Consider the following 22,729-nt stretch of genomic DNA (forward strand, 5'->3'; position numbering starts at 1 on the left):
TACTTATTACTTGGACTCAAAATGGAATAACTCATGGCAAACTACTGCTTGACAAAAGGGAGCAACTCAGAGCTAGGCACAGCCTGCTTTTCATGCCTGTCTCCTTGCAGGATCTAGGGGACAGAGCAGGCGTGGCTGGCTCCCACTGGGCCTCAGTGTACCTGCTTGCTCCTCCCTGCGGGAAGGTTCTATCCTTCTCATGAGACTGTGTGTTTGTGGGGACATGCAGTTCATAAGTAGTTTGCATTTTAATAAAGTTCTGGTTTTAAATTTCCATAGGCCAGGTGGGGTAGCATGTGCCTGTAATCTCAGCACTTGGGTGGCTAGGATAGAAGGATCACAGGTTCAAGGCCTGCCTCAGCAACCTAGTGAGACCCTGTCTTAAAATAAAAAAATAAAATAAAGCTGGAGAGCCAGACATGGTGGTATACGCTTGTAATCCTAGTACTTGAGCGGCTGAGACAGGAAGATCACAGGTTTGAGAACGGTCTCAGCAAGTAGTAAGTCTCTCACCAGCCTTGTAAGACCCTGTTTCCAAATAAAAATTCTAAAAAGATAGGGCTGGGGGTGTATCTTAGAGGTAGAATGCCCCTGGGTTCAACCCCCAGAGCCAAAAAAAAAATAGGGTGGGTTAGCTCATAGGTAGAGCACCCCTGGGTGCAATCCCCAGTATCTAATAAGTATACATTTGCACTGAATGAAAAGCTGGTAATGACAGTTCAAATTTTATTCAGACCAAATGGGAGTGCCACACTGAGCCCACCTGGGGCCCCCACCCTCGGCCCTTCTGGGCAAACAGCAGATGGGTCTGGTTCCTGTGCAGGGCTTGGGCAGAGAGGCCCTCACGGATCCGGTATTGACTCTCACCCACCCTCGCAGGTGAAAGGCCGAGCAGTGAAGATCAGACCAAAGACAAAGGACTGGCTTAAAGGTCTGCGGGAGGAGCTCATTCGCAAACGGGACAGCGTGGCGCCCGTGTCCCCCACCGCCAACTCCTGTTTGCTGGAGGAGAACTTCGACTTCACAAGTCTGGACTATGAGTCAGAAGGTTAGTGCCCCTACGGAGAGGGGCAGCCGACTGCAAAGACCCCTTCTGAGCCTGCTTACAAAGGTGACGGGATGTTTGAAGAAAAACTCACCTCCCTTAAAGCCGGGTGCAGTGGGCACGCTTGTGATCCCCGCATAGGGGAGGCTGAGACCGGAGGATCGCGGTTTGCGGCCAGTCTCAGCTACTAAATGAGGCCCATTGCAACTCAGTGAGACCCTGTTTCAAAATAAAGAATAAAAAAATATAGCTGGGGGTGTAGCCAGGAAGTAGAATGCCCCAGGTTCCATCCCCAGTACCGCACACACACACAAAGTTCACCTCCATTGCTGGGTGATGGGTGTGGCTCACACCCAGGTGGCCAGCGTCCCTCCGTGGGAACGATGCAGGGAGCTGTAAAGTGGCTTCAAGAAGGCAGCTGAGCTGTGGGTGTGAGCGCAGGGGGGACCTGACCCGGGGGTGTGCCAAGACAGACGCGCCGACCAGTGAAGGGCCCTTGCACCCCGTGTTCACCCTCACTGCGATCCCTTCTCCTGCTAGGCGATGTTCTTGAAGATGACGACGATGTGGTGGACTCAGACAGCGAAGTGGGAGGGGACGCCCCGCCTGACGCCCTCAGCTCCTCAGCCGCCCCTGCCAGCAAGTCACCTGCACTAACTAAAAAGAAGCAGCACCCGGCCTACAAAGGTAGCTCGGCCTCCTCCCCCTCGGGATCGGGCGCCGTGTCTCTCTCCCACCGGTGCAAACTGCAAGGTGCCAGTGGGCGTGTGCAGCCCCAGGGGGGCTGGCCAGGGCCCCGGGAAGGGTAGACCTGGGCTCTGGAGAGGCCACCTCGTTTGGGCATTTCAGTCTTTCCAACTCATGCCCCTGGCCCATGCCATATTCCTCTTATCTCTGTATTCAAGTGGCCACCGCTCCCAACAGGGCTTAATTCCCCCCAAAAAAAACTTGTGATTCAAGTTTTGAATCACAAAAATATATATTAAAAAGGCAAAAATTATATTAAAATATATATAAAATATATATAATTAAAATATATTTAAAATTAAATATATCAAGAGATATATTTAATATCTGCCCTAATGTTTCAATCACATCATACTGTATTTTCTACAACCATCTTATACAGCAGCAGCGTTATATCAGTTTAGATGTAAGAGGAACATGGATTGAGCTGTGTAGCCCTGGGTTCATGGTACAGTCATTCCTTAGGTTTTATTTTTATATTTACTTACTTACTGGGAATGGAATCCAGGGGCAGTCCAACTCTGAGCTACACCCCAGCCCTAGTTTTTTTTAATTCTATATTTTGTAACAGTGTCTCACTAAGTTGCGGGGGGGGGGGGGGGGCTCACCCAGTAGCTGAGGCTGGCTGGGAACCTGCGCGATCCTCCTGTCTCAGCCTCCCAGGCACTGGGATTACAAGCGTGTGCCACCACCCCCAGCTACATCCCTTGGGTTTTAAAGCCAACAGGCAACACACAACTGGCAAGTAAGGTACTTCCCGTGTCAGCATTTGGCCAGATTGATTCTGTTTCATTCCGAATGCCTGGAGCTCCTCCTGCCATCAGTCACTCCCCACGCGGAGGGCAGCTGCAGCCAGCAGGTGCAGGAGCTTAGCCACTGTCAGCGGGTGCTGCACAGTGGGGCACGTGCTAGGGTGGATTCCAAGGACCGCCTCCTGCCTTGGGATGCCAAGTGGTCCCCAACCTGACAGTGTGTGCGTGTGCAGAGCCATCGGGAGCTCAGGCTCACCATCTGCTTAGGCCTGCCGCAGCGATTTGGATTTGGCAGGGTAGGAAGCACTTCAGGAGGCTCCACAGCCAGGTTGGAGGAGTGCCGCCCGGCGGACAGCAGCCCAAGTCAGTGTTGAGGCTCCTGGAGTCACTGGCCGGAGGTTCCGCCCCGGCGTGGCACGCTCTCTACCAAGAGAGGCCTTTTCTCTGGGGAGGGGCAGCCTCTGAAGCCTGGGCAGGTGTGAGCACCGATGCTTCCATTTTTTTTTTTTTTTTTTCATTACTGGAGATGAAACCTAGGGGCATGCTACCTCCAGGCTACACCTCCAGCCCTATTTTTTAGTCTTTTTATTTTTTTAAACAGAGTCTCACTGAATTGCGAAGGGCCTTGCTAAGTAACTGAGGCTGTCCTCAAACCGCAATCCTCCAGTCTTAGCCTCCCAAATGCAGGGATTACAAGCCTGCACCACCATGCCCAGAGATTCCCACAGACCTTTTTGAATAAAGGAGTTGAAGGATGGACAGGACACAGGGGCTGCCTGGCCCCCTGGGGGCCTCAGGAGGACATCTAGAAGCTGTGAGGGTTCAGCCCTTCCTACTATAGGGAAGCTCTGCTTCTTCCCGGGTCTAACCTTGGGCACATGGGCGTGAGCTGTTGGGTATCTGAGCCAAAATGAAGTGGGAAGGGCTGTATCATAGTGTGAGACAGAAGACCTGCGACTGCCTGGGGTTTACAATTCATCATACAGAAGCCGTCTCCTCGGGGGGCCTCTCCTGGCCTCTCTGAGGGCATGGGAGGGCCAGTTCAGATGGCCGGGCCCTCCTGAGGCAGCCTGCAGAGGTGCTGGTGTGTAGAAACTCACCACCAACAGCAGGCTGCCCGAGAACAGTGTCTAGAACAGTGCTCGTGTTGCAGTAACAAGCTAATAATTCATCTTCTGAGCCAGGCAGGGTGGTGCACATGGGTAATCCCAGCTCTTGGGAGATTGAGACAGGAGGATCACAGGCTTGAGACCAGCTTTGGCACCTTAGCAGTACCTTGTTTCAAAATAAAAACTAAGTGATTGGATAATGCTAATTGGGTGATATGTGCATGTATGTCTACACAAGTCTTGTATCCTGTTAAGATGTATGACTACAATGCACCAATAAAAACATTTAAAAAAACTAAGAAGGGCTGAGGGTGTACCTCAGAGTTAGAACATTCCTGGGTTTGTTGCTCTTGTTGTGATTGAGACTGGGGATGGAACCTAGGGCCTTCTACATTCAACCTTTCAGCTATACCCACAGCCCTATTTTAGTCTTTTTTTTTTTTTTTTTTTTTTTTTTTGGAAACAAAATCTCACTAAGTTTTAGAGTGCCTCACTTAGTTGCTGAGCCTGGCTGTGAACCAGAAAACAATCCTCCTATCTCAGCCTCTCAGCCTCCCAAGTACTAGGATTACAGGTGTATACCACCACGCCCCATTGCCGCTGGGTTAATCCAATACCACCAAAAAAAAAAAAAAAAGAGCCAGGCATGGTCATACACACTCGTAATCCCAGGACTTGGGAGTCTGACACAGGTGGATTGCAGGTTCAAGGACAGCCTCAGCAAGTAGTGAGACTCTGTTTCAAAATAAAATAGTGCTGGAGTGTAGCTTGGAGGTAGATTGCCCCTGTGATCCATCCCCAGTACCACACACAAAAAAAAATAAAAAATAAAAAAAGACGTCACCGTCCTTGTGTGTGTGGTACTGGAGTCTTCAGGCTCTGGTTTTCCACTATCTCTTGACTGTGCATGGAAATCTGGCTGATTAGTCACAAGGAATCAGGCGTACTCTTTAGAATATGCCAGTGTCTCTCATCTGGAAAAAAATCTGTCCGTGGTTCACTGAATGTTCCAAGCAGGCATTGGCGTCCCCGCCCTGCAGAAAGGGGTGGCCCGTGCCATCCCGACAGGTCTGCCTGCGGCAGGCTCTTGTCTGACCGTCTCCTGCTCGCCATGTCCTCCAGACGATGCCCACCTGGTGGAGTTAAAGCAGGAGCTGGAAGCCGCTGGGGATTTCCGCCACCGTTCTCCAAGCAGGTCTCTGTCGGTCCCCAATAGGCCTCGGCCACCTCACCCACCGCAGAGACCACCCCCTCCAAGTAAGGCTCTGCTTGCTTCTGACTTGCCACGATGCCTGCTGGGAACAGCTGCACCTTTCCTGCTGCCGCTGAAACACTGGCGCTAAGCCAGACCGACTTCCTCCTAGCCACCTGCCCGCGTGCACTTCCCGCCTCGGCTCCTTCTTGCCTGAGCCCCAGGGGCCTTCGGTAGCACAGGCGGTCATGTTTCTCATGGCCAACGGAGCCAACCCTTCATACCGCTGCTCACTCTGAAGCTCTGCACTCCTCTCAGCTGCCTTGTCTGAAGCCTCCAGAACGGGGTGCAGCCTGGGAGGGACTTTTCTAGGTTTTCAGGGCTGGGCCCCACGTCCCTGGCTGCCTGGCCCCCGCTCTGCCGTGGAGGGATCTGGTAGCCCAGGCCCCTGGTGCGCATGCTCTAACCCAGGTCAGGGTCCCAGGCTCCTGCCCCTGGCCCGCCCCCACCCAGCCTGGACCTCTCGGGACGTGGTTTCCTTCTGCCTCTTCAATCTTTTTCCCATTAAACTTTGCTTAATAACCTCAAAATAAAGATGCTATTTTACCATCACAGTTTACTTCCCCCACAAAACGACAAGGAGACATAGATGTTTTTGGTAAGCCATTCCTTTCAGAATTGGGTCCACCCCAATTCTGATTCCTATTGTGACAGCTCATTCGCAACAGGAATCTGTGGCAAGCCAGAAACATATTATTTTGAAGCATAGTTCAAATGTTATACTCAGAAAATAAAAGATAAATAACATAAATAAAATTTATTCCAGGCACAGTGGCAAACACCTGTAATCCCAGGTACTGGGGAGGCTGAGGTAGGAGGATCAGATGTTCGAGGCCAGCCTGGGCAACTTAGTGAGACCTTGTCTCAAAATAAAAAGGACTGAGGATGTCATCAGTGGTAAAGTAGCACTGGGTTCAGTCCCAAGTACTACAAAAATAAAATGAAATTTATAAGTCACATATTATTGTGGACATTTTATAAATATAGGAAATTATGGAGAAGAATTCAGTTTTAAAATTCGACTAACTTCCAGGCTTTCTTCAGTTACATATATCTATAGCTATACACAATTTTTTAAAAAATTGTGGTACTGGGGATTGAACCCAGGGGCATTCTACCTCCAAGCTATACCTGCAAGCCCTATTTTTTATTCCTTATTTTGAAATAGAACCCCTTAAAAATAAAAAGCTATGAAAAGGTGTCTCACTAAGTCAGGGAAGGCCTCAAACTTAGCTCAGTAGCCGAGGCTGGCCACAAGCCTGCGATCCTCCTGTCTCAGCCCCCTAAGTAGGACTGGGAATACAAGTATGTACCACCACGCCTGGCTTTCGTTTTAAAATTTTTAAACAAAATTGGTTGGCTATTTCTTTTGGTAGTTTGTCTTTCATTGAATGTATCATATTTTCTGTGTCATAAATATTCTAAAATATGACTTGCTAATGCAGTAAGCATAATGGAACAGGTTTTTTTCTGATTTGGAATTTTCTTGAATTTTTCTTTTTCCCCAAGACATCTTAAAAATTTGAACCTAATAATAGTAGTGTGTTCTGAACCACTTAAAAATCAATTGGTTTTTGTATCAAATTAGAATCCTCTAGGGCATTAGATTTAAATTTATGCTCACATCCTACTTCTCCAGAGAGTCTGCATTAATAGGCCAAGCTGTTAGAGAATGGAGGAGACTTCTCTTGAGTCTGCTGGGCACGTGCCCTGCCTGAGCCGCAGTCCCCAGGCTGCCACGGGCACTCCGGGTGCCACGGGCGCCCCCAGCCCGAACCACAGCTGTGCCTGCCTGCAGGGCCACCTCTCGTGGGGCGTCTGCAGCCATGACAGGGCTGAGGCTGACTGCCCTTGTTGGTCTTCCCAGCTGGTTTGGTGGTGAAGAAGTCAGCTTCGGATGCGTCCATCTCTTCCGGCACCCACGGGCAGTATTCAATTTTGCAGACGGCGAGACTTCTGCCAGGAGCACCTCAGCAACCGGTGAGCCCCTTGTTCAGCTCCAACTGAAATGGCCAGCATTTCAGACCCCAGGGCTGGCCCTGAGGTCACATGCGAGCAGACTAGTACTTTTCAGCAACTGCATAGTCCTCTTTACCCTCTCCTTGCCACCACTTTATCCCCAAACTCCTAATGCTCAGCCCCAGCTCTGCAGGCTGGTAGGAGGTGCACGGGTGCTCTAGAGGAAGCCCCAGGGCTGAGCAAGCCAGCGTCCCTGTGAGTGGGGTCGCCCACCCCAGACTCGTGTCTCTCCCTTCCCATTCTCGCCTTCGCCCCTGGTCTGCAGAGAGCTGGTTGGTAGAAGGGAAGATAGGAGAAATCCAGATCCAGCTTGTGACTGAGTGGCCATCTGGCATCAGGTCAGTTGAGAAGAGGGGCTGACTGCTGGAATATTAGGTCTCAAACAAGCAGGGGAACACCGTGAGGGTCACCATCGCGTGCGGGGTGGGTGGTGCACCATCACTCTGTACATGGAGAATGTGGATAAAGGTCCGTGGGACAGAGTTGAGGGAGGTGAAGCCAGGTGCTGATACGCCCGGGTGCCACACGTAGGCTGGCGAGCCAAGACGGGCAGGTGCATGGTCTCGGCAGGTGTATGTGGTGAAGGTGGGGCCTCAAAGGTGGCCCACATCCTGGATGAGAAGGTAGGAAATCCACCTATAAGGAAACCAAGGTATTTGGCAGGTGTTTTAATACTCAGACCATGGAAGATGTGGCCTCTGATTCAGCTCTCCAGCTTTTATCCAGTTACTAAAGATAGAAGATAATTTGCCCACATTGCAGATACCCGTCATCACCCCATGTGGGAGATGGTCATCGGCTCTGACCATTACCATGTTCCTCTTGGAATGGGGTGCTCCTGGGGAAGGAGGGATGCGGTTAGACCTGTGAGTCTCAGAGGGCCCTGCAGACCACCTCTCCCCAGACAGCCTACAGGAGGGGGGCGCGCCGTGGGGGCCGGTTTCCTTCCCATGTTAATAAGTCCTTCTTCTGAATTCTGTTCTCAAGCCCAAAGGTAGGACTGGAATCAGTAAGCCTTACAATGTCAAGCAGATCAAAACCACCAATGCCCAGGAGGCAGAAGCAGCAATCCGATGTCTCCTGGAAGCCGGAGGAGGTAGGTGGGCCCTTGGGACCCTCCTCCCAACAGAGGAGGGCTGCATCTCTCTATATTCAGCTTCCCACCAAAAGTAGTCCAGGAAAAAAAAAAAATTTTTTTGAGGCAATAGTAAATAAAAGTACCTTTTCTATATTTTCTGTACTTAGATTTGCTGTTCATTTAGAATAATGTATTCAAAATTCAGTAAATATATAAAACTAATCCCAGGATTATTAAGCAGTACTTAAAGGAGAAATAAACAAAATGAATTTCTTAAAAATGTTAACACTACCTGGGCGTGGTGGTGCATGCTTGTAATCCCAGCATTTGGGAGGCTGAGATAGGAGGTTTGCAGTTCACAGAGAGTCTCAGCTGTTTGGCAACTCAGTGAGATCCTGTTTCAAAATAAAGAATAGAAAATAGGGTTGAGGGTGTAGCTTGGAGGTAGGATGTCCCTGGGTTCAATCCCCAATCGACAAAAAAAAAAAAAAAAAAAAAATGTTAACACTACAGCAGGCGTGATGGTGCACACCTGTAATCCCAGTACTTGAGAGGCTGAGACAGGAGGATCACAGGTTTGAGGACAGCCTCAGCACATAGTGAGACTCTCATCAACCTAGTAAGACCCTGTTTCAAATTAAAAAAAAATAAATTAGGGCTGGAGGTGTAGCTCAGAGGTAGAATGACTTTGGGTTCAATTCCCAGTACCACACACTCAAAAAAAATTTTTTTTAATGTTAACATTATAAGCACTGAGTCTGTCTCCCAGGTCTGTTAAAAAAAAAGAAAAAGAAAAAGACAGTGGTGCATGTGTCCTTATTTTAGGCACAAAATCTACCTTTTAAACCACTGGCAAACCAAGCATGGTGGTGCAGGCCTGTAATCCCAGTACCTGGGAGGCCGAGACAGTATGATTACAGATCTGAAGACAGCCTCATTAAGTAGTGAGACTCTCACCAACATAGGGAGACCCTGTTTCAACATATAAACATAGGGCTGGAGCCGGGCGTGGTGGCGCATGCTTGTCATCCCAGCATTCGGGAGGCTGAGACAGGATGATCGCGGTTTGCAGCCAGCCTCAGCTACTTAGTGAGGCCCTCTGCAACTCAGTGAGACCCTGTTTCAAAATAAAGAATAAAAATAGGGCAGGGGGTGTAGCTAGGAGGTTGAATGTCCCTGGGTTCCATCCCCAGACTCCCCCCCCACACACACACACACACAAAAATAGGGCTGGGAGTTTAGCTCAGAGGTAGAACACCACTGGGTTCCATCCCTAGTACTACAAAAAAGCTGGCAAGTCTAGATCAAGTCTGTGCTGTCGGCAGGGACCTCTTCTCCGCCACAACGCCTGTTGGCTCTGTGTCGCGATCCTCTCACTCAGTCCATGCGGTCATATTTGATTCTGGAACTTTCCCCATTCGTTCAGAATCATTGGTGATCCGCGTTCGCTGTCTGGACTGGGCTCTGTTATGGACTCTCTTCTGTAGGGGGGCCAGGCCCTGTTAAAGGCATCTGCAATGGCAGTCCCCTAAGTCACTTCTAAGCCAGTGCATTTCACCTACTTTGGATTCCCAAACAACGTTTAAGGATGGGATGAGTTAGGAGGGCTGAGAAACGCGGCTTCTTATAGATACACCGTAGAGGTCTTCTTTATTTAAAAAATAATTAACCTCAACTGTGGATGTAACAATCCACATGCCCATCAAGCTATAAATGGAGAAACAAAATATGGTATATCTACACAGTGGAATATCAGTCAGACAATAAAAAGAAGTGGAAATGTTAGGCTAAGTGGGAGACGTCACACAGAGGCCCCTTTCTGGGATTCCGCGGATACAGCGTCCGGAATGGGCAGCCTCGTCGGAAAGTTAGTCATGGTGCCAGGCTAGAAAGAGGAGGGGATGGGGCGCCTGAAATACGTGGGGTTTCTTCTGATGTAATGCATATGTTCTAGAATTAAATCGTGCTAAAGCATTGCAACTTTGTGGGTATGAAAAAAACCACCAAATGGTACACTTACAATGGGTGGGTTTTATGGTATGTGAATTATATTTTGACGTGTGTGTGTGTGTGTGTGTGTGTGTGTGTGTTCCTGAGGATTGAACCCAAAGGCGTTCTACCTTTGAGAGACACCCTGTCTTTTTGTTCCTTTTGCTTAAAACAAGGTCTCACTAAATTGCTGAGGCTGGCCTCAGACTGGAGATCCTCCTATCTCGCCTCCCAACTGGAATTACAGTTGTGCATCATTGCACCCAGGCTTCAACAAAGTGTGTGTGTGTGTGTGTGTGTGTGTGTGTGTGTGTGTGTGTGTGTGTTATTGGGATTGAACCTAGGAGCTACACCCCAGCCCAATTTTATTTTTATTTTTGAAACAAGGCCTCACTAAGTCTGAGAGTCTCACTACTTACTGAGGGATTACAGGCATGCGCCACCACACCCAGCTTCAACAAAGCACTTTTTTTTTTTTAAACTCTAGAGTTGTAGATATTAGTAGTTTAAGGTTTGAGTTCTATCCAACATCCCCACTTAATATATTTGTGAGCCTGTTGGGATTTTTATGTGTTTGGGGTCATTTCCTCTGAAAAACTTCACACAGGGTGTCAGGGTCTCACTGGTCTCCTCAGGACCACCCATGAATCCCAGGTTCCCACCCCTGCTAGGAAGGTAAGAGTGAAAAACGGGCTGGTCCTAGCTGGTTGATCTTGACAATATTAAGGATTTTTTTTTTTTTTTTTTTTTGTAGTACTGAGGTTAGGACCCAGGGGCATTCTACCTCTGAGCTACACCCCCAATACCCCCAGCCCTACTTTTTTCTTTACTTTGAAGCATGGCCTCATTGAGTTGCAAAGGACCTCACTAAGCAGCTGAGGCTGTCCGCGAACTGCTATCCTCCGGTCTCAGCCTCCCAAATGTTGGGATTACAAGTGTGCACCACCACGCCCGGCTAGGAATTTTTTTTTTTTTTTTTAAGAAAGAGGGAGCCAGGCATGGTGGCACACGCTTGTAATCCCAGTACTTGGCAGACTGAAACAGGAGGATCTCAGGTTTGAGGACAGCCTCAGCTACTTAGTGAGACCCTGTTTCAAAATAAAGAATAAAAAAATAGAGCTGAGGGTATAGCTTAGAGGTAGAACGCCCCTGACCCAGTACCACACACACACACACAAAGAATGAACGCATTGAATTAGTAAATTATCCTTGAGATTCCGCCTGCCTGCAGGAGCCATAATGCACTGAATGTTCTTGTCTTCACTTGAGCCTTGGAATTTTATGCTGCAGGTGCCCCAGAAGAAGCCCTCAATGCCATGGCCCTGAGAGACCAAGAACCCTCCAAGCTGGAGCCGTCCCTGGTGCCCCCGCTCCTGCCCCGCCGGCCCGCGCCCAGGGTTCCCACCATTAAGAAGCCCACCTTGAGAAGGACAGGAAAGGTAAGAGCCCGGGCGCGGAAGCTGCTGGTTCTGAAGTCGCTCAAACGTCTTCTTGGATAAAAGTACATCGCACAGACAAAAATGTAGTTCTGGAGTCCCAGACCCGTGAAGACCACTTTCTCCCTCCTGCGCGGGGACCAGGAGCTGCTGTCTCCCGCGCATAAGGATGTGCTTCCTTGTGTCCCGGGCCCCCAGGGAACCGCTGCGGAGCACCGGTCCCCAAGGCTCTGCCACTGGTGCGGGCGCGTTGCCTGCACGTGGTCTCATGCACAGATTTGCCGGTGCATGCCTGAGGAAAGGAGCCCGTCCTGGAGGAGCCGCCAAGGCGCCCTCCACCGCGCTCTCGCCACTTTTCTTGCAGATTGTGTTTTGCTCTCGCCCTGAAGCTTCGCAGCCTTGCTTACTGCTTCAAAGACATGAGTTTGTAAGGACAGTCGCTGCCCAAAGACTGGCACCCATAGACACAGCTGGATCTTCCGTTTGATCTCCGTTCTAGGAACGGGACACTCGGTAATCCCTGCCTGGGCTTCGCGGATGGCAGCGTGCAGCGTGCGTGAGAGGCCCCCGCGCCGCACTCTCTGCCCAGCTTACTTTGTATTTTCCGGGTTGTGCTTCTGTTCATACTGGTTCGTTGATATCTGTCCATTTTCCATGCATTCTTGCAAACTGGACCTTTCTCCCGTCTCCTCTCTGTGCATGCTTTGTCTTTTAAAAGCCAGGAGCAGAGCCGGGCGTGGTGGCGCACCCTTGTAATCCCCGCGCTTGGGAGGCTAAGACAGGAGGATCGCACAGGTTCGAAGCCAGCCTCAGCTACTTAGTGAGGCTCTCAGCAACTTACTGAAACCCTGCTTCCAAATAAAATAGAAAATAGGTCTGGGAGTATAGCCCGGTGGTAGAAAGCCTCTGGGTTCCACCCCCAGTGCCACAAAAAAATATATAAATAAATAAAAGCCAGGAGCAGAGATGGGTTCATTTTCTCACCCTGCTGCATGGGAGTGATGCTGGGAGGCTGGTGGAGAGAGTTCTCTTTTGAGCGTGTTTTCTAAAGAGGCAACACTACTGAGCCGGGCATGGTGGTGCACACCTGTAAGCCCAGTATTTGGAAGGCTGAGACAGGAGGAACACAGGTTTGAGGCCAGCCCCAGCAGCCTAGTGAGACCCTGTTTCAAAATACAAAAATAAAACAGGGCAGGGAGTGTAGCTCAGAGGTAGAACGGCCCTGGGCTCAGTCCCCAGCAATAAATAAAGAAAAAGCGTTTGCTGGTAAATCCTAGCACACAAAAGCAGGCAACTACTTCCAGAGCAAAGCTTTGGTTCACACTGCAGTTATTCCTTGTGACAGTTTGAATCAGAACCAAGGAAAGGAAGTCCCCGCGTACAGTTCTCCATTCTTCTGTAGTCAAATACAAGATTCCTGGGGAAAGCCTGGCCGCGGGCCCTCCGGTTGGCTCGTGCGGTAGCACGTCACATTCCCCTAGCATGGTACAGCCTGGGAATTATCTGACCAGCTGCAGCCTCAAAGCCTGGGTTCAGAGAGGCTGGTGGTGGTAAGGGAAGAGCAGGAGCAGGCCCCTTTTCTACGGTAAAAGACACAACTGCCTCGTGGTCCCCTGTGGCCCTGGCTTTCAGTTCCCCACTCATCTCTCACCGGACGTGTGGTCTGACCTGGTCATCGTGTGCTTCCCCTGTCTGCTCAAGTTTCTGGCATCCCGGATATTCTGCAATCCAGAACCGGCTGGGATGTCAGCTCCGCCTCGTCTCTGTTCCCTGCTGCCCTGAGTGTCTCCTGAGCCTTGCCTGCCGAGCACCGGCTTCTCATTGTCACTCTGTCTTGCCTCTTCTCAGCCCGCATCACCAGAAGAAGAGCTGGAGCAGCAGCCTGTCCGTTTTACAGTCGGGGCCCCGGAGCCAAGCCTTGAAACCCCTCCTCCAGCGACAACCCCTCGGGTCCCTCCGGTTCCCAAGCCGAGAACATTTCAGCCAGGGAAGGGGGTCGAGAGGAGGCCCAGCAACAGCAAGCCAGCACCAGATGACACAGCGCTCATGCCAGGGGCCCCCGGGCCACCAACTCCAGAGTTTCCGTCTCCGGTACCCAAGGTGCCTCCCAGGAGGAAGAAGTCGGCGCCGGCCGCCTTCCACCTGCAGTTCCTGCAGAGCAACAGCCAGCTCCTGCAGAGCCTCGCGTGCCACAGCGACGGTGGTAGCAGCCATCCCCCCGGACCCCAGCTCGATGCCGACAGCCTGCTGCCACAGGTGGGTTTTCTTGGCACCTCATCTGCCACGAGCCCCGGAGCTGACGGCTCCAGAGTGGCGAAGCCAGAGCTTGCCTCCCTTCTTGATGACTACCAGGATCCCTTCTGGAGCCTTCTCCACCACCCCAAACTGTTGAATAACACCTGGCTTTCCAAGAGCTCTGACCCACTGGACCCTGGGGCCAGGAGCCCTGAGAGGGCACCCATGGACCCCCCGCAGGGCAGCCCACTGGACCATGGGGAAAACAGCTTCAGCCCCTGGGTGACCATCAGTGACAAAGACAAGAGACCGACGCTGCAGGTGTTTGACCCGCTGGCAAAAACATGACCGGTCACCCCCGAAGGCACTCCCTCGCAGAATGCGGACCTTCTTCTCTCCGGGCCTGGTTTGCCCAGGTCAACAGAGACATCTGTTTAAAGTCACGATGAAAAAAAAAACTGTGCCTCTGTTGCCCTTGTATAGTTTACAAAATTGTGTTGCTTTTCCAATAAGATCATTCGGCCACCAAAATGTTTTCTGCAAGACTCGAGCGTTTTAAGCTCGCTCTCAGGGGAACAGGAATCTTCCTGTTAGATTCAGCGTGTGGATTCTAAGAAAGGAACTCCAGCTGATAAAGCCCAAGAAGTTCTCCACCATTGAATTTTAAATTGTGGTTTGACTTCACGTACCCAGTGGAGTGTTTGGTTTTTATTGTTTGTGTTTTGCAAATGTAGGATAATTCTTGGGTGAACCACCTGTAAAGGTTGCTATGTAGATGACATCAAAAATAGTTGGGACCATTAAGAGTTTTTCTTGGCCCAGTTTAAAGCAAGGTTTTTTTAAAAAAAAATCAGAGTTGGAAACGTTAATAGGTCAACCACTTTTCTAGGCTTACATTCTCGTGAGATTCCAAATCCAGAGTCAACCACTGATCAAAAATGTGTTTAAAAAATTGCATCTGTACTGAACACACTGACATTTTCTTGTCCTTATTCCCCAGTCATTATAACACAACCACTATTTTCACAGTATGCATACTATAATAGGTACGGTAGGTAGTCTAGAGAGGATTTAAGTGTATGGGAGGATCTGCATAGGTTATATGCAAATACTATGCCATTTTATATAAAGGACTGGAGCGTCTGTGGGCTTTGGTATCTAAGATGGTTCTAGAAATACTCTCCTGCGGATGCCCGTACATGTACATTAACCATTTGTACCTGTAAACCTGTGGGAGCTGAGGTCATATATTAACCATTTGTACCTGTAAACCCGTGGGAGCTGAGGTCATACGCTGTGTGTTGTCCCTAAAACACACCCCATCGGCTAGCCCTCAGTCTAAGCTAGCTCGAGCCCTGAACGCTGTCTTCGACGTTGCATGCCGTAAGTGCCTGTGGTCTGAAGCTGTGCACACCACTCCAACCACTCTGAAGCTACCACCTAGTCCTTATCAAATGAAACCTTGTACACTGCCTCCTCCCCTACATTCTGTGTACCATAAAGACACAAAATGTGAAAGTTCATACTGGCACATAATATTGATTTTCACTGTTAACAGTCTGAAGGCTGCTTCTTATTGTAGCCTTATCTACCTGGCGGTGGCTTAGAAAGGAGACAGCTACATGTCCTTGTGTGTAAGAGTGCCCAGGGTAGCATCTTTGGGTTTGCCATCTGTAAGTTATTAGGTTTATTTTTTGCCTATACATATTTTCATACACATTTCCAACACTTCTCACCTATTCAAGAATTGAAAAAGACATCACCATGCTGTTTTACATTTTTAAATAGCATCATTATAAGAGTGAGGCGTGGTCACGCATGCCTGTAATCTCAGTACTTGGGAGGCCGAGACAGGATCACAGGTTCAAGGCTAACTTTAATAATTTAGTCCTCAGAAACTTAGTGAGACCCTATTTCCAAACAAAAAATAAGATAGAATAGGGATGGGTATATAGCTTGAAGGTAGAATGCCCCTGGGTTCAATCTAGTAGTGCGCACACGCACACACACACACACACACACACACACACACACACACACAGTATTATAAGGTGTAGAATCCATTGGGGCAGATATCATTGATGAAAAGTTATCTGGAAAATCTTTTTTTTTTTTTTTTTTTTTGGTGGTACTGGGGATGGAACCCTTCTACCTCCAGGTTACACTCCCAGACCTATTTTATATTTTTATTTGGAAACAGGGTCTCTTAAACCAGCGAGGCTGGCTTCAAACCTGCGCGATCCTCCTGTCTACCTCCCAAGCGCAAGGATGACAAGCGTGCGCCACCACGCCTGGCTATTTGGCAGATCTTAATGTGTCAGTTGTATCTTTTATGTCACAGAAGCACACAGCAAAGATATTGTCCCTCGTGGCTCGGGGAATGCAGTCCTGACTGCTAGCGGTTGGGATAGTATTCATTTTGCCAGGATATGCCACTCTTCACTACCAATCACATCTGGGATTTCAGAATTCTCTTTTATTGTCACTATCAAGATAAATTGTGAGTCACATCCGGCACTCAAAAACCTTCATGCACCTCATTTCACCTGAAAATTGACAAAGTAAAAAGGAATCCATGACTCACAGATATAAACAGAACACGTGGTCTCAGTCACCAGGTGATCAGAGCACCTTCTCTGGCATTTACGTACTTTAAAGGATTATGTGTTTACTTACATGTTTGTTATTGAGGTCAAAAGTCATACAAAGAGGTACGGAGAAAGCATGACGGGTGGCCCCGAGAAGTTACATCGCTAGCCAGGAGGCCCATCTCTACTAACAGATACATCCAGGAATGGAATTGAAGTTTGTTTTTCAATCACATGCTCTTCCCACCAAAAGGAGATGGATTTAAAACAGACTTATCTGCCGGGCGTGGTGGGCACGCTCGTCATCCCCGCGCTTGGGAGGCGGAGACAGGAGGATTGCGAAAGGTTCGAAGCCAGCCTCGCTGGCTTAAGAGACCCTGTTTCTCTGGCTTAAGAGACCCTGTTTCCAAATAAAAACATAAAAAAATAGGTCTGGGAGTGTACCCCGGAGGTAGAAAGGTTTCCGGGAACCCCAGTACCACCAAAAAAAAAAAAAAAAAGCAGATATATCTAATAATCAGTTAGAAAAGCAGTAGGGAATCAGCCTCACAGAAGTTGCTTGGAAATCTGGGAATAGGCCCGATTTGTCAGTTTCTCCTTTGCTCTAAGGAGCAAATAGTGAACTAATTGTACAGAAAAGAGTCACTTCCTCAAGACAAGGGCTCCTCGGGTGGGTCACGCTGGACACTAATGGTAGCTATTAACACATAGAATTGTTTGTGTTTTTTGGAGGAGGGGGATGGAACCCAGGGACATTATACTTCTGAGCTACACCCCCATCCTCTTTCTTTAATTTTTATTTGCAAAACATGATCCAAGTGTCTGAAAATAGCGTTGACTTTGGTGAGTCCAAGCAAAATTACGAGTAGTTTAACATTAAGAATTGGATAAAAACTGTTTGGTCATGTGTATTCAAAGTTAGCGAAAGGCATAGATTGGATTTTGAGTTGGTAATTTGTTCTCACACCAGAGTTTGTCTTAAACAGAACGACCTTGTGTATTTCTTAAACCAATGTTTACTAGCTGGGAGTTTTCCCGAGTTAGTAACTGAGTCCACATGTTTGTTAGACCATGAGCAGGCACTGCTGAGACTGCATTCTCTGCTTTATTTTTGGTCTGTCTGTGATGCTCCAAGACCTGCTTGTTGTGACCTTGTGTTGCTGCTGTTGTATACCACGGTTCCCTGCAAAGTGGTTCAGGTACAGTGCTTCACAGTGCAGCGCTCTCTCCCAGACCCCAGCACAGTGTTCTCAGACATCCTGCCCAGTCTTAAAGTTTGTTTGGTAAGTGACTGAAATTACGACATCTGCCTAAGCAATTCCTGGAAATGTTGGAAGTTGTTGAAGTTTAACGCGCTTAATAAAATTCTCCCTGACGTGTAAGTTTATAAACAAAGTAATAGAAGAAAGTATTTGTTTTATAATAAAGTCATTGAGGAGGAAAGCTAGGTGCAAAGATTATTTGCTGAGGGAAGTAGAGATTAATAAAATCCTGTAATATTTTTGAAGTGATAATTTATACTGATGTCATATAAAATACCTATTAAATCTTTTTGTCTTCTTTTTAATTGGGCATATTTATTTCCAGATTCGAAAAGAACCTTGGACTATCTTTGGCTAGCCTTGTGTCTGGAAATGAATTGCTAGCTATTTCTCTGTGGTGGTGTTCATCTTATGAATTTGGGAAGATGTATAATGACATGTATCTGCCAATTTCTTTTTATTGCGGCGTTAGGATGATACATCTCGTTCAAGTTCAAGTTCAAGGTGTTAGAAGCTCACTGCACACAGCACGCATGAGCCTCCCCAGGCCCGCCCGCCTCTCCCACCCTCCTTCCTGTGCTCAGCACAGTGATGGGCTCTCATAAGTTTGTGCATGGACATCATGTCCAATGAGGTCTTTCCCTCTTCCCCTGCCCATCTCCCTCTGCTAGGTTCCCTTCACTTAACCAAGGGTTTTCCTCCTCTGTCTGGAGTTCCTCCTGTGTCCCAATTTCCAGTTTCCCTGCCCTAAAGAAAAAAACACACCTGTACTCTGCCTATGTACCCCTCCCCAGCCCCACAGGCCTGGCAGCTGCTGACCTTCTGCCTGTCTCCAGGGTTTCGTCCTTGAGGGTATCACAGAGTTGGAAACACAGCATGTGCCCTTCCTGTATCATCTTCTTGCCATGAGTAAGTACCATTTAAGGTTCCTCCATGGCTTTTCATGGGTCGATCATGTGTTTTTTTGGTTTGTTTTTTGTTCTGCAGCTTTATAACTTTTATTTGGTTTTCAGTGGTTAGTTCTCATCCGCGTTGACTGTCTGCAGATTGTAGAAGGTGGTAACGGGAACGTAGGTGACCAAGGTGTAAAGTTTGTTGGGTGAGTCTTCATCCTCATTCTGCTTTCTGGACAATCCCACATGAATCCGATATGGAATGTTCCTGATTCCTTTGGTCCAGACGGCTTTGTTGAGCCTGGTATCAACGCGCACATCTGGAGTCCCCATCTCCTTCATGGCAAATTTCCGGATCCCTTTGAGTGCCCAAGGGGCATGCTTCTTGAAACCCAGTCCGTTGCACTTGTGAATATTGATGGTGCACTCCCGCGTCACCACCTCGTTGATGGCTAAACGGCCCTTCTTCTCGCCACCCTTTTTTGCGGGAGCCATTTTGCCAGGCCCCAGTTGGAAAGGAAGAGCACAAGGGATTGTGGCCGATCCCGTGTTTCTTGTCAGAGCTGAATACTCCATGGTCTGGGTGTGACAGCTTTATCTCTTCACCTACTAGAGGGATCCGTGGTTGTGTCCAAGTTTTGTCCCTCTACCAAGGAGTGCAGCTGCTGCATATGGTAAAAGTACATCTCATAAGAAACTGCCATACCATCTTCCAGGGGGCTGCTCCAGCCTAGATTCTCACCCGGTGACTGAGAGGCGCTGTTGTCCCGCATCTTCCTTGGCATTTGGCATTGGTTTGTGGGTTTGGGCCATTCTAATAGGTGTGCAATGGTATCTTCTTGTTTTAATTTGCAATTCCCTATTGTTATATGATGTTCAAAATCTTTCATTTGTTTGCCATCTGTGCATCTTTGATAAGGTGTCTGCAAATATTTGGCCCATTTTTTAAATAGTTTGTTTTCTCACTATTAAGTTTTGAGTTCTTTGTATACTTTGACTATTAGTCCTATTTATTTATTTATTTATTTATTTATTTATTTAGTGGGGATGGAACCCAAGGGCATTGTACCTCTGAGCTATACCTTCAGCCCAGTTTTTTTATTATTTATTTTGAAACAGGGTCTCACTGAGTGGCAAAAGGCTTCACTAAGTAGCTGAGGCTGTTTGAGAACCATGATCCTCAGGTCTCAGCCTCCCAAATGCTGGGATTACAAGCATGCACCACCACACCTGGCAATAGTCCTTTTTAATTTTTTTTATTATTTTATTTTATTCTATTTTTATTTTATTTTTGCAGGTCTGGGAATGGAACCCAGGGGCATTCTACCTCGGAGTGACATGCCGAGCCCTATTTTTTATTCTTTATTTGGAAACAGGATCTCACTGAGTTGCAAAAGGCCTAAGTAGCTAAGGCTGTCAGTGAACTGTGATCCTCCTGTGTCAGCCTCCCAAATGCTGGGATTACAAGTGTGTGCCACCACATCCGGCAATAGGCCTTTTTTAAATATGTCTTTCACAAATGTTTTCTCCCAATCTGTGGCTTTGCCTTCTCGTTCTCTTGATAATCCTTTTGCAAGTAAGAAGAGTTAAGAATTTGAAAAGTAAGCTGGTCATGGTGGCACATGCTTGTAATCCCAGTACTTGGGAGGCCGAGACAGGAGGATCGCAAGTTCTCAGCTAGCCTCAACTACTTAGTGAGGCCCTCAGCAACTTAGTGAGACCCTGCTTCAAAATGAAGAATAAATAATAGGGCTGGGAGTGTAGCTCCAAGGTAGAATGACCCTGGGTTCAATCCCAGAACCACACACACACAAAAGAAGGAGGAGGAGGAGGAGGAGGAGGAGGAGGAGGAGGAGGAGGAGGAGAAGAGGAGTAGTTAAAAAAAAGTAAAAAGAGTGTTAACTGATAGAGGAAAACCAAAATCAGAGAATCTTAACAGTTTAGGTCTTTAATCTGTAGATAATAGAAGCAGTGGGTAATGGTGATATCTAAATAAAATCTGTGTAAAACAGCAACGATTACAGGTGTTGCTTGGATTAATGCCATTTATTTAATAAACTATTGCTCTTCCTTAATTACGTTTCTCAAGGGGTTAATTTTATTGACATTTTCAAACAACTTTGAGATTTATATACACTAATTATTTTTAATTTTTTTAGTTAAAAATTTAGTTTTAGCTTCTGTGTGTGTGTGTGTGTGTGTGTGTGTGTGTGTGTGTGTGTGTAATACTGGGGATTGGACCCAGGAGAATTCTACCTCCGAGCTCCACCTCCAGCCCTCTTTGTTTGTTCTGCTGGGGTCTCACTAGGTTGCTGAGAGCCTCTCTAAGTTGCCTAGGCTGATCTTGAACCTGCGATCCTTCCGTCTGTCTCCCAAGTACTAGGATTACGGGCATGTGCCACCTCACTTGGCTGATTTCAACTTTTAATTTATATTCTTTCCTTTTGTTTGATTTTGTTTTTCATAATCTTAATTAAAAGCATTGGTTTCCATTGTTTTTATTTGTGTATTTATTTTTAGCACTGGGGATTGAACCCAGGGGCTTCTACCTCTGGGCTGTACCCCCAGCTCTATTTTAGCTCTATTTTAGACCTTAAAATGGTCTCTAAGTTGCAGAGTGCCAAGTTGCTGAGGCTGGCCTGGAATCTGTGATCCTCCTGTCTCGGCCTCCTAAATACCAGGATTATAGGCACATGCCACCACACCTGAGAATTTCCACTGTTTTTAGTCTTTCATACTCAACAATATAGATACGTAAGGTCACGTATTTTCACCTAAGTACAGCCTTAATAGCATCCTCCATGCGCAGCATGGAATACCCTCCTCGTCATTAGTTGCTAAATTATAATTTTGGTTTTCTCTTCTCTTCAAGGACTAATTAAGACACTGTGAACTCAAAGTGAGGGTTTGTTTTGCTTTTGGCATTTTAGAGCTCCTTCTAATCTTATTGGAATATGATGAGAATGTGACCTAGATACGCATCTACTTTGTACAATGTGCCATTTGTGGGCATGGGCAGGGCTGGTGCGCGTTGCTAGGAATGAAGCCCAGGCCTTGTGCTTTCTAGCCGAGCACTCTACTGCTAAGCCCCAGGCCTTCTTTTCATTGTTATTTTGAAATGAGTTCCAGGCTGGTGTGGAACATGCAATCCTCCTGCCTCCACCTCCTCAGTAGCTTCATTGCAGGCGGTCATATAGCCAGTGCAGGAGGATGGCAGGTTCAAAGACAGCCTCAGCAAGTAGTGAGACTCTCATCAACCTAGTGAGACCCTGGGTTCAAACCCCAGTAACAACAAAAAACTCAGTTGTCGGTCACAAAATGTGTGTGTGTGTGTGTGTGTGTGTGTGTGTGTGTGTGAGAGAGAGAGAGAGAGAGAGAGAGAGAAGAAGAAGAAGAAGAAGAAGAAGAAGAAGAAGAAGAAGAGGAGGAGGAGGAGGAGGAGGAGGAGGAGGAGGAGGAGGAGGAGGAGGAGGAGGAGGAGGAGGAGGAGGAGGAGGAAAGAAAAGAGAGGAGGAGAAGGGGAAGGAGGAGGAGATTGATTAAAAGCACGAGGCTAGCCCTGCATGGTGGCACACGCTTGTAATCCCAGCACTCTGGAGGCTGGGACTGGAGGACTGTAGTTCTCAGACAGCCTGAGCTACTTAGTGAGGCCCTTTGCAACTTAGTGAGACCCTGTTTCAAAAAATAAAAAAAGACTAAAAAAAAGGACTGGGGGTGTAGCTCAGAGGCACAATGCCCCTGGGTTCCATCCCCAGTACTGCAGGGGGAAAAAAGCATGAGGCTTCCTCTGAGGCAGGTCTGGGATGTGGGGAATGCTACCCACAGTTCTTACTAAGATTCCTTAGAATTTGTTGAGTAAATGTTTCTTAATTTGTTGTAAGCCTTTTGAGCACTCTATAGAGACTCTGAATGAATGATTGCCTTTGCTAATTTTGGTCAACATAATGGATGTCTTTCTGGGGAAAGTTCCCCTGAGCTCCTCATACAGCTGTTCAAGGATTTGACCCTCTGAGCTCTCTGTTCTGTGCTGTTTACCTCGCTGTCCCTGTGTCGATACAACATTGTCTCATTGCATTTAACTTTGATATCTGGTAAAAACAAGCCTTTCCACTATAATCCTTGTGTGTAGGGGTACTAGGGATGGAACCTAGGGACCTTTGAGCTATACCCTTATCCCTATTTTATTTTTTATTTTGAAACAGGCTCTCGCTAAGTTGCTGATATTCTTATTAATGATGCTGGCCTCGAAGCTGCTATCCTCCTGTCTCAATCTCCCAAGTACTGGGATTACAAGCGTGTGCTATTATGCCCAGCATAACCCTTC

General features: G+C 47.8%; 2 protein-coding genes across 3 annotated transcripts in view; one reads left to right on the top strand and one right to left on the bottom strand.

Annotated features, from left to right (window-relative positions):
* SYNJ2 (synaptojanin 2) overlaps positions 1-14,010 on the top strand; it is a gene marked incomplete at both ends in the record, with an annotated part of 106,705 nt that extends 92,695 nt beyond the window's left edge. Inside the window, 7 exons of one of the 2 annotated variants that reach the window (XM_080700251.1) lie at positions 880-1,048; positions 1,586-1,732; positions 4,776-4,910; positions 6,773-6,885; positions 7,912-8,020; positions 11,282-11,430; positions 13,276-14,010. In XM_080700251.1, the coding sequence (XP_080556377.1) occupies positions 880-1,048; positions 1,586-1,732; positions 4,776-4,910; positions 6,773-6,885; positions 7,912-8,020; positions 11,282-11,430; positions 13,276-14,010 (1,557 nt within the window). Of the gene's footprint in view, positions 1-879; positions 1,049-1,585; positions 1,733-4,775; positions 4,911-6,772; positions 6,886-7,911; positions 8,021-11,281; positions 11,431-11,791; positions 11,915-13,275 lie in introns of those variants that run through there. The other variant, XM_080700252.1, reaches the window with a different exon arrangement.
* Positions 14,011-18,528: 4,518 nt separating this feature from the next.
* LOC308266242 (large ribosomal subunit protein eL31-like) lies at positions 18,529-18,924 on the bottom strand (the record flags this gene model as incomplete). Its single annotated transcript, XM_080700342.1, has 1 exon — positions 18,529-18,924. Exon 1 carries the CDS (start codon positions 18,898-18,900, stop codon positions 18,529-18,531), a length of 372 nt encoding a protein of 123 aa, XP_080556468.1. The 5' UTR covers positions 18,901-18,924.
* Between the last annotated feature and the right edge of the window lie 3,805 nt (positions 18,925-22,729).

This window comes from Muscardinus avellanarius (assembly GCF_963383645.1).
Source record: "Muscardinus avellanarius genome assembly, chromosome: 8".
Lineage (NCBI taxonomy): Eukaryota > Metazoa > Chordata > Mammalia > Rodentia > Gliridae > Muscardinus > Muscardinus avellanarius.